The sequence below is a fragment of the Cyanistes caeruleus genome, chromosome 2, assembly GCF_971803275.1.
Source record: "Cyanistes caeruleus chromosome 2, bCyaCae1.hap1.1, whole genome shotgun sequence".
Lineage (NCBI taxonomy): Eukaryota > Metazoa > Chordata > Aves > Passeriformes > Paridae > Cyanistes > Cyanistes caeruleus.
Window position 1 is genome coordinate 29,972,059 of NC_141702.1, and position 12,088 is coordinate 29,984,146.

Here is a 12,088-nt window from a genome sequence, read left to right on the forward strand (position 1 = left end):
TGTAAAAAGTGGTAAGTTTTTCTCAAGGGCCATTTGTGTTTTCAGTGTGCTAGAAGTAAATATGCAGCTTGGGATGTTTTACATAAATTAAAAAAGCCACATTCCCTCTATACAATTGCTTCGTCTATGCAGTTGATTAAACTTTTTCAGTGCACCACTGCTGAATATAAATAATAACTGCAGCAGTAGTATTGATTACTTAGGTGCCTGAGCTTGTGTCTACTATTGGCTTAAAAGCATTAAGAAACTTCTTCCCTGTTCTGTCCAGAGAAGAAGGAGCTTTCTTTTTTCCCCCATCTTGTTTCCTGAGGATGGTTGATTCTGGATTCCTAAAACCATTAACTCTTTCTAAAGGCTGAAACTCCTTGTCATTGCAGCGACCGTGTTCGAACTAATGCAGTAATCGATGCTTGCTGTACACTGCAGAGATCTGTTTTGATGCCAAGAGCTCTCGTTAGCCCTGTTTGGTGTCACTGGTGCTGAATGTTTGACACTGCAGAATAATTTGGCTTAGAATCAGGACGCAAGGACCTCACGACCTCTTTTATATCGTCTCCTTCACACTGAAGTGGATTTTTGCTGGCATTACGGTTTTGCTACAGTTGCAGGCTGGATTCAGCAACCTACTAGATGCCAGTTGTGCTTTAAACATTCTCTTGCTGAAGCTGCTATGTTTGCTGGGTTTCTTCAGTTTCTGCTCCATACATTGCATTCAGGGACAGGTAAATAAGGAGCTATATAGTGCTGAGGTTTTAATTATATTTTTATATTTCAAATATTTAAACAGAATTATATCCTTTTATGAACAGATTTATTTAACTGTAGTTTTAGTGGAGATGTTGTCTCTTCAGAATGTTAAAGTGTTAATTGTAGCATATATTCAGCTTAAAGAGGGAATAAATTTTGCTTATAAGTCTGTGTTTCAGTTATGTATTTTGAAAGCTTATGAGTTTAATATAATTTGACAGTAATGATGCTATATGGAATAAGCTTTTAAACAAAATCTGTATTTTGAAAGTCCACATCAAAATATAAATATGTTTCTGAAAAGTAATAATTCCTATTGTATTATGACTTCTGCATTTTGGAGAAGTCAAAGATAAACTTAGAAATTTACTTCAGGAAACAATTGAACATTTCTGTGTATTATTTATTTTTGGGAGAAGACAATTGACAAGTCTTTGATCTCCTGAATTACTCTATTAGGAGCTTAAGAATGTTCAGAATGGAATGTGATTCTATTACTTTTCTTTTTGCACATCATTTAGGGGGGGAAAATACATACGTAGAATAAAAATATGGTTTTTTAGCATAAGATTCAGTATGGTTATAATATAGGTTATAATATATGTACAGTTCTGGTTATTTTTTACATTATTTCTGCATGATAATGTTGATGCATTGCACTTTCTGCTCAGGGAAGGACATCAGCTTTTCCCTTTTGTATTTGAAACAAGGTCCTTAGCTAAACCACTGAAGGATCACAGGGGAAAGTGAGAGGAAGGATTCACTGTTGCAAGTTCTGTGGGGATTATGCAGTGTGTTGAGCATCACAAATACCTTTAAAATACTGTATCTAGGTAGTTGATAACACTGTCTATAAAAATTGATTTTGAAAAGTTTTTCAGTAGAAGAATTAATCCTAAAGATGTATGTTAAAATAAGCCATGAAAGTGGTTTAATCCTCTTGAAAGCAATGTTTTAGATACTGTATTTTAAGACATATATGTTAGAAATCTAATTTCAACAGAGTTTAGAGGCAAATTAGAGTTTATTGAGGGCAGAATATTGAGGGATGCATTGGAGAAAACATGACTGAATAGCAGTCAAAACAGAGATGGAGCAGAAACAGCAGGAGGAATATCGGGAATATCAGGAAGACAAAATGCTGAGGTTGGGAGAGACAATGGTCAGCCTTCGCTCTGCATGGAGTTTAAAGAATAAGACTGGAGAACACCTTTGGCTAAGGTCAAAGCCTTGCACTCTCTCATGCTTCAGAAGTTGTTTATTGTTTATAAAGAAGCTAAATCCCTGTTTCTTCCTCAAGCCATTCACTGTACATATGGCTTTAAGCTGCATTCCAGAGGTCTCTTGCACACCTTGGCAAAAGTAGGTGAAGAAGGTGAAATAGGATTGGGATTGAGAAATACAGACATCCTGTGTTGCAGTGATTCGAGGCTGTGCTGTGGGCAATGGACAAACAGCAGCAGTTTGGTCTCCAGCCTTTGGGATAGCATGGACCTGGGAGATATAAAAGATTCTTTAAAATCACCATGATCCCCACATCCCCTGACTACAGAGATATAATGGACTATCTAACCAGCCTATCTATAGCTCTCTGTCCATGAAATTTATATCATCTCTCCCCCATAATGACAATTCAGTTTCCTAAATATTCCTCTCTGAAATTTGAACTGTGTGCTGCAAGGACAGAACCTGAGATAATGAGCTTCCCTCAAGGTCAGCTCTTATGTCAGGGTATTGGTTAAGTGCAAGGCTGCCCAAAAGACAAACCATGATGGACAATAAAGCAAAATAAAGTCCCTGAAATGAACAACAAAATATTAAGTTCCTCACCAGTATGACCTTTGGAGGTATTTTTGTAGCAAAAGTAGGAAAGGCACTGGAGTCTTGGCCTCTGGCCAGCCCTGTAACTTCCAAAGGGCAAGGACTGTGGCTTTCCAGCAGCAGCCAGGTTTGTATGCCATCCTCTCCTGTTACCATTGAGATCAGTTATATCCACTTCATCATCTTCTGTGCTGAGAGCTCTCAACTGGTGGATTTCTCCCTGTTTCTACACTTGTTTATCCTGGTCTGAGTGTGGAGCCATTTCCTTGTCTACTCTGAGCCTGATCCTCTTATTTACAGTTTTGTTTTTTCCTAGTTTGTCAGGGTAGCTTTGAAGTCTGGTTCTGGCTTCCTATAAAAAGCTATTCCTTTGTCCTTGGGGTCAAGTCACTTAGGAGTCTTATATGTTTCTGTATTACATGGAACAGTAATTTGGGTGTTGACTATTACTGTGGTCCATCCAGACAAACACTACAGACTCTGATTAATGACTACTTTGGGGGGTATTTGTTACCGATTTTAGCTGAATATGGTTAGAATATATTTAGAATATTATTTTCTAAATAAGTTTTCACCTTATGCTAGACACTTTTTCCGGTGTGACTCTTAACATGGCATGTTCGCAAACAAAAATCCTGCTCAGCTGAATGCATTTGACATTTTCTGATAGAGCCAAATAGTAGCAGATTCTTTACATAGTATTCTAGATTGGCTACTACTTGGTACTACATTCTAAGTGGTAGTGCAGCTAAACAGCTGCTGAATTATCTCAGTTGTTTTTGCATACAGCGCTGTTTGCGTTATATTTTGTGTTTCTGATTTTGTCTTGTGTGCTTCCTGCTACTCAATCACTGTAAGTTACACACTCAGAGGGAACTCTGATTCTTCCAGAAAATAAAACATTAATGATTTAGTTGGTCAGTCTTTGACTGCGTTTCTCTTCTGAATTGGCCTGGTTCTGCTTCTAATGTTGGTATTATTTCTTAAATGGTTCCATCATTGCTGGACTCCTCTTGCTGTTGTGGCTTCTTCCTTATTTTCTGTAAGGTTGGAGTGTTTTGCTTTGTTTTTTTGGCAACAGGATTTTTTTTTGATTTTTATTTTTTGTAGTAAGGTTTTTGGCTTTTTTTCTATTCGGCTTTGCTCCCTTTCTGAAGACTATGAAGTTTATTCAGGTTCACATTCTCAACTATTTCCTCCCTACTGGTAGGCAGCAAAATTCCAAAGATCTTTGGCTCATTGCTTTATTAGTGTCAGTGATCTCTCAGAGTGCACTCCAGAGATTGTCCCTGCAGTATTCCCCTCTGAACCGGAGAAACAAAACCTCTCATTATCTTCTAATGCAGAGTAATTGAGGCTACTCATGAATGATAATTTAAAAACCCAAAGCAAAAAGGAAAAATAACAACAAAAACACAAAAAAAGACCAAATCAAGAAAAAAAAGAAACCAAAACAAACTCTCACAAGGCTTCATCTTCCTAATTTGATCTTCCAGAATATGACCCCATCATGGTGCTGCTGAAATGCTTTTCTCTTTAATTAGAGAATTTCATCTGCTGTATTTCCTTCTACAGTCCTGAAGCTCAGAGCAACCAAGAGCCTTTTTTTTCTTCCTATTCTCAGACTTTCTTTTTATTACATTATTAATTATCTCCTCCAGTTTTCATGAAGATGAAATTATGAATAACAAGATTATGAAATAGCATCTTGTTATTTCTAAATTATCTTGTGCAGGTTTGCAGGTTTGTGTGCATATGTTGGACAACAGAAAGGTTCACTGTCTTTCTCCCTTCCCCTGGTCCTGTGGATAATGAGAAGCTTTGCTTACATTTGCTGTTGTTTCTATCAGCATGTCTGTAAACACCATTTTCTTCTGTATCTGAGCAGAAATGCCTTTCTTCTTTCCACACAGTAGTAGAAAATGTGTGTTCAAATAAGTTTCTCTGGGCATTGCCTGTTTTGGCACCTTATTTGCAGTGTGTTCTACCAGGGCACTGATGCCTTACTGGGTGTTGTATCCATGGGACTTCTAAGGTGTGGGCTGCTGCTTTACAGCTTTAAGGTTTTTTTCTTCCTTCATCCTTATTAAAATTTCTAGCTATTGGCAGTATAGAAACAGCCTGGGGTTTGGGGAGAGTTTATTTTCAGCTTTGATTTTCAATGATAATTTGTTAATAAACCGGTTTTTAACAAATACTAAAATAAAAAAAAAAGACAAACTTCAGATTTTTAAAACTCTGAGGAAAAGTACCAAAGGAGACCAAAATGGAAATATTACCTGTTTTTTGCAATCAACACCTACTCAATTGATTTAATGTGCACAGAAGATAGGGGAAAAAACCTAAACCAACCCACTGGAAAAAGAATCGTGTTATGCTGAAGAACAGCATGGTGTATTTGAAGTGCTGGGAATTCTTTCAGAACAGCAGAAAAAATATTAATAACTTGTCAGGCCTTTAGTGTACTAGGTGCTATGTGTACATATGTATCCAAAATTATGAGACCATGTGGCTTTCTGAGATTACTTGCTATACATTTTTCAAATTTAATTATACAATGAACAAAAATATTCTCAAGAAATCATATCAAAACTGAAAGTGCTAACTATGTGAAACAGGAACTCAATGAAACTGAACTGGAATTGGAATTAAATAGAAAGAATAAATTTATTCAGAGAGGCTCTAAATTTCTAGTAGTATATCTCCTTCCATCCGTCTACAAAATTAGATTCCACTCAAAAGAGAGCAATCCCAGTCAGCAAAATCAGAGACCACAATTAGACAGCAAAATTTTCCTTAAATCCTTAAATGCCACAGTATCAAAATCAAAATATTTGTCTGTTGGTTTTATGTTCCTGATGCTAACCATTTTTAACCATCTGGTATCCTCAAGAAGGTATTTTTAATGAACCCTGTAAAATAACTTTCAGATTAATGCAAGTTCTTTGCATTCTTAATGCATCTTGCTTAATATTGTACATTTCTAAGTCTGTCACACTTTGTCATGACCCTACAGAGTATGCTTTAGAGAGCCATCCCTCTGTGAATCATACATATTCTTGGACTCACATGCTTGCAATAAGACTTACACATCCTCAGAACAGCAGTTTAGATGGTCTCTGAGATAAAAATAAGAATCTAGCTGGAAAGGGGTTGATGAACTTTTGAAGGCTCTGGGTGTTTGAGTGAAGTTACTAAGTAATCTTGGCTCAGAGAGTTAATAAGATTCCCTAGAGATTCAGGAAACTTAATAGCTTCCTTGTTGTGTTGCTTGTGTCCATGTTAAAAATTTTAGAAACATTCAAAAATCCTCAGTTTTACTAGATAGGTTACTAGTTACTAAAAACTTTACTAGTTAGTTTACTAGATAGGTTGTGATTTTTTGCTTTCAGCTTCCCTTGGCAAGATTAGTAGTCCTGGCTCTCAGTAATTTATAAAGCCTTAAAACAACACTGAAATAATTCAGGAAGTCCATGTTGTGAAACATGGAAATGAGCCCAGCTGTTTTTGTGTTGGAAGGTCTTTTGCAAGTCTATCTTTTGAGCAACCTTCATCCATCAACGAACACAAGTGCAATACTTCGTTATAAAAAAGTATATGTCTGACCTGTACACCTAGTTAAAAGCAAATCACAACCTATAACATAAAAAATAGCTGGATAAGAAACTCATACTATATTTTAAACAGACCATAGAAAATTGTCCTTAAGTCCAGATTAAAAAAAAAGAATACGTTGAAAGATTTCTTCATAATCACCAACTGAAAAATTATTCCTTTACAAAATAAAACTAATTATGAATTTGCAAACTCTTGTAAAGGAACAACTTTGCCATGGTAACTAGGGGAAAAGTCAAATGGATTTTCCTTTTCACTAGATTTTAATATTAGTGCCCCTAACTATCTAGATAGTGTTCCATAAGTTCACCACTTCCTTGTCTAATTATTTCTATATTTCTTGCTTGCAGACATCAATCAGCATCTCTTTATTCACAATGTAACTACCACTTTTAAAAAGATTTTTAAACTAATGGGTTTTTTTTTAATGAGAAACAGTTTGAAATGTCCATGTCTTCTAAACAGAAAAGTAAGGAATAACCATTTATTTTCAGCTTGTATTCAATAAGCCCAGGTTGTCAGTTACCTGTATCTGAGAGCTTAGTGCTTGATACAGCTGTGTAGACCCTTTTCCCAAGGTTTTTTGTTACTTAGAAATTTAATTAAGATATGGAAAAGTAATTTTATATCTCATCATTAAATGAAAATACCTAAATAAATAATGAATTGAGAGAGCAATTCAAGAAGCTAGTTCTAGTTCCTAGTTTTGGAGTTATGTGCCACATCTGTATCTGAAATAGGAGTATTACGTATATATAGATAGATATAAATTGTCACTTCTAATGTGTACTAATCTTTACTTTAACTTTGGAGTCTTACAGTATGTTAATATTCAGTGCTTAGGACATTTGCCAGCAGGAAACTAAATTGTATATTTTCATTGCAAAAGAAAACCTAAATTTCAGAGCATTGTGATGCATTCTTCCCACAAACTGCATGACCCAGCATGTCATATGGAAGTGTGTAGATGGTAAAACACAGATATTGTCCTGCAAGGATTTAAGTTCTTAACTGTAGACATCTGGAGTGGGTCGGTTTGAGACCAAGAGATAATGAGCATTTTTGTGAAGCTTTCTGTATAAATTGCCAATATGTGAGTTTTGAATTCTCCGCTTGCCACAGGAATGTGAGGGCTGTTTGCCAAGCCAGGGTACTCACATATTCTTTTTATGTGGTTAGTTAGCAACTTAAACTAGAATGATGTAAACATATGTTGTTTATACACTGAATTATTTTTCTGATAAAATAATAGAATGTTCTTTCCTGGGTGTAGAAGTACTTTCTTGCTTAACAGTAAGATGTACCACATCTGTGACAATAGCTCACCAGAGTGATTGTCCAAACAGCCAGGGATCAGGTTCGGAAAGATAAAGCCCTGACAGAATTAAATCTGGCTGGGGACATCAAAGGCAAAAAGGAAAGTTTCTACAGGTGTGTCAGTAATAATGAGAAGACTAGAGAAAGTGACCTCTCTCCAGAAGGAAAGAAGAGTCCTGGTTACCTTGAATATGGAGAAGGCTGAGGTACTGAATTTTTCCCTCAGTCTTCACTGAGAAGTGTTCCAGTGAAGTGCTCCACTGCCCAGGCTGCCACAGGCAAAGGCAGGAACTGGGAGATTGAGAAAGCGCCCACTGTAGCAGATCAGGTTTGAGACCATCTAAGGAACAGGGAGGTGAACAAGTCCATGGGTTCTGATGAGATGCATCTGCCACTCCTGAAGAAACCAGTAGATGAAGTGGTTAAGCCACTACCCATCATATTTGTGAAGTTGTGGCAGTCTGGTGAGGTTCCCACTGCCTGGGAAAGTGGAAACATAGCCCTCATTTTTAAAAAGAGAAAAAGGAGATATTTTGTGAACTACAGGCCAGTCAGTCTGACCTTTGTGCCCAGCAAGATCATAGATCAGATCATCCTGAAAACTGTGCTAAGGAAACTTGGAAAATAATGAGGTGACTTGTGGCAGCTGACAGGGCTTCACTAAAGGCAAATAATGCATGACTAATTTAGTTGCCTTCTACAGTGAAGTTACAGCATAAAGGAAGAGTGACATCAGCTACCTGGACTTGTGCAAGGAATTTGACACTGTCCCATTTAATGGCATCCTTGCCTCTAAACTGGAGAGATGTGGATTTGATCAGCAGACCCCAAGTGCAGACTGGGTGGAGAATGGATTGAGAGCAGCCCTGAGGAGAAGATCCTGGGAGGTGTCGGTGGATGAAAGCTCAGCATGAGCAGCTTGTAGCCTGGAAAGTCAAATGCATCCTGGGCTGCCTCAAAAGCAGCGTGGCCGGCAGGTTTAGGGAGGTAATTCTGTCCCTTTACTCCACTGTGGTGTTATATCACATGGAGTATTCCATCTTGGTCTGGGCTCCTGACATATGAAGGACATGGACCTGCTGGAGTGAGTCCAGAGAAGGCTATGAAGATGGTCAGAGGATGGAAGCATGTCTCTTGTGAAGACAGGCTAAGAGAGTTGGGGCTGTTCATCCTGAAGAAGAGGAGGCTCTGTCAAGACTTTCTAGTAGCTCTTTGCTACCTAAAGGAGGTTTACAAAAAACCTGCAGAAGGAATTTTTACAAGTGATTGAGGTGATGTGCCACAGGAGAATGGCTTCAAACTGAAAAAGAGTATATTTAGATAAGATCTTGACAGTGAATGTGGTGAGGTGCTGGAACAGGTTGCCCAGAGAGGTTGTGGATACCCCATCCCTGGCAGTATTCAGTGCCAGGCTGGATGGGGCTAGGAGAAACGTGGTCTAGTGGAAGATGTGTGAGGATATGGTTGAAACAATCTTTAAGGCTCTTCCCAATCCAAGCCATTCTGTGATTCTGTGGGTTAAATTAGAGAGATGCAGTATTTAGTTTGCAGAGGAATTTTAGATGTAGCCTCTGAAAAATATTTGTCTAAGTTTCTTAGTTGTCTGAACTGCTCTATAAATTAGCAGGTATGTGCTGCTAATGGTCAATTAAGTGCCTAACATGGGCTGACTGACACTTACCATTAGATTCTGCTTCTTAAGTAACTCCTGCAAATGCAGCACATATGGATTTGAGCAAATTGCTGAAGCACATTCTTTGCTGAATATCAGTAGTCTCTGCATACAGTCTGGATAGATTTGGGAAAACATCCTGGGGTAATTTATGCCCAGTATTCAAGACTCTTTGGAAATCAGCATGACTGCTCATACACAATAGCACTCTCTCATATTTTGTGCTTGTTTTGGTTTTGTGAGAGGGACAAGGCTGTTTTTTTCCAGAACTTCTCAGCTTTTCAGGATCTTTCTTGAAATCACAGTACTACAATGTTAGCTTTTGCTATGGATAATGCTGCTGAAGACAAAGCATTTTTGAGAAAATGGATTTTTGGTGGTATGAGTTACCTTTCCCTTTATTTTGAAAGCACACACCATAGTTCAGATATAAAAAAAAAAAATAAAATATTGAGAGTTTTACTCCCCATCTTGAATTTTGATGGAAGGCTGCAAAAGATTTATGGAAAAAGCTCAACACATTTGTGTCTTAAGTAAATTATTATTGTATCCATGTGCATCCAAAAGTAAATAATTGAGCAGCAGCATGTTAGTAGGAAAACATTTCCCTGCTGTTAGGATATGACTTTTGAATTATTCCCTTAGGAAATAAGGTTTTACAAATATATACTTCTTTTTACTTGGTTGGTCTTAATGAAATCATACATTAAAACTGCAAATGTGTTTTTAATAATATGTTTTAGGAATACATCAGTAATGTACAAAAAATAATGATACAGTATATGTGTATTTTCATGGGGGCTTATTATTTTTGAAGTTCATGTTTTTAAAGAATAGTTTAGAAAGTATTTAAAAGCAGTTTAAACCCATGAAGCTATTATTTGCTCCTTACAAAAGTAGTTTTTTCCTCTCTATAATGTCTTAATTTTTCTTATTTTACTAGTTAGTTTTAATGACTTTTACCAATGGAAAGTGTTCTCTGTGTTTAGGGATTTTTTTTTTAAATTTTGGTGGTTGTTTTTTTGAGAAAACCTGAAATTTTGAAGCTATGCTCTTACTAAGTTTTTTGCATGTTATCTGCCTATTCCTGGATCTCTATAATGCTGCTGCAGTGGAGTTATTTTGTGCAATTATACAAGGAGTGAATTCGAGACTATAGCAGTGCAAGAATGGCATAAATAGGCATTAGACAAAGAAGGAGCAATGGCATGGGATGACCAGGGAGAAATTATTTTCAAATATATAGCAGCGTACTGAACTGCTGATGTCTCTAGTATCAGTGTTGCTGCAAATTTTTTTATGCCCATTTGGGGAGTTTTTTTATTTGTGTCTTAACTTTTATGTTCTATTTGATGAGTGTTTATGAATAGATTAACTGCCATTTTCCACTGTATAATCTTTTTTATAGTTTCAAATTCCCCCAGACTTTTGTGTGCCATTGGTCTGTATCATACTGCATTTTTATGGAAATTTTAAAATTAAGTAATTTTTAAAGAATGTGTACTTTTCTCTCCCCAGTTCATGTATTTTTGCAGCTTATAAAGTATTCCCCAAATGGTAGACTTACCACTTTCAGTGATTTTCAGTCAAGATGTTTGATTTAATAGCTACTTTTATATCTTCTGAGCACATCATTCCTGTTCCAGCTCAGTAGAGCTGCATTTGCAGTGCATTTCCTGGTCTCAGCTTTTGAGAGCAGAAGGTGAGAGAATTGGCATTGTGGATGTAGCTGATGGCTTGGAGTTTAGCAAAGCGTGGGACAGACAGAAGTGGGGAAAGGGACAGACACCTAAAGGTTTAGATGTGGGAAGGAGGGTGCAGGAATGTAGCTTACCATCAAAGGATTTGAGGTTAAAGAGGGATTAAAATACAGAACGTTAAGAAAGGACACCAAACACAGAAACAGACAGATGACAGAAAAAATTGGGCAGGGAAGAAAAGGCAGCAAAGGGTAGGTAGGTGGTAAGAATAGAAAAAATTGGCAGGTTAGACAAGACAGAAGATGTATGAGAGGATATTGCTGCAGCAGGGTCTTGGTGGAGAAGGATGCCAGGTGCATGACTTAAATGGTCTTGGATCTGCAGTAATCAGAAGGAAGACCAGCACAGAAACTAGGAATAAGAAGCTGAATCTAGGAAGGAAGACAGGAAAAAGAAGCAAGGAAAGACAGAGATGAGCAAAAATATTTTTAAGGACTTAGATACTTTTATCTGCATGCTGGAGCTGACATTCATTCCCTCCAGAACATTTCTCTGTTGTTGAGCAAATATCTTTGTAAGAAGACAAAGTGTGTTGTGTGTGGCCTGTGGCAGGCCAGCTCATGCAGATTTTTGGTGCTGTTTCGAGTCCATCAGTGAAATTTGAGGAGCTCTGTACCATAGAGTTGAGATTACTGCCAGCATTGCAACTGTCAGTGTAGTTTGTGGGTTTGTTGTAATTTTGAAGTTTCTAAAGGCACAAGGAAGGATCCTAAAAATAAAACTGAAAGATCTTTAATGTGATTTAATGTGTATTCCAAACCCCCAGATCTGCAGTAGCTAATGAAACCGCAAACAGCCTCATGTGGTTATGCATATGATAGTAATATGCTGTTTAAAAATAAACTTGGGCATATGATCATGTAGATGGTAAGCTATTAAAGATTTCATGAGTTATAGAGAATATTACAACTTGTATTTCATAATAGGCATCTAAGTATTTGTAGAGAAAGAATGAAGAAAATTCTCTGTATGTAAAGGTATCTTCTACTCCCTTGCATGCTTTGTTTGGACTTCTACTAGATCACTACTCTTACTAGAACACAGGCATCTAACAGTAGTTTTACAGAGATCTGTTTTATGGAGTTAAGATATTGAAGATACAGTGCCAAAAGTGCCCTCCTTGTCCTGATAGGCTGATGGCTTCCAGACCACTGTA

The 12,088-nt window shown here is 37.2% G+C and overlaps 1 protein-coding gene across 26 annotated transcripts in view; it reads left to right on the top strand.

Moving 5' to 3' along the window:
- The first annotated feature begins 554 nt into the window (after positions 1-554).
- The window catches only part of LOC111925814 (regulating synaptic membrane exocytosis protein 1), a 135,892-nt gene continuing 124,358 nt past the window's right edge, over positions 555-12,088 (top strand). For 10 of the 26 annotated variants that reach the window (XM_086876264.1, XM_086876235.1, XM_086876238.1 and 7 more), the window contains exon 1: positions 629-722. In XM_086876264.1, the coding sequence (XP_086732390.1) occupies positions 671-722 (52 nt within the window). In that variant the 5' untranslated portion in view covers positions 629-670. Of the gene's footprint in view, positions 723-12,088 lie in introns of all 26 variants that reach the window. The other 16 variants (XM_086876254.1, XM_086876247.1, XM_086876256.1 and 13 more) reach the window with 4 other exon arrangements.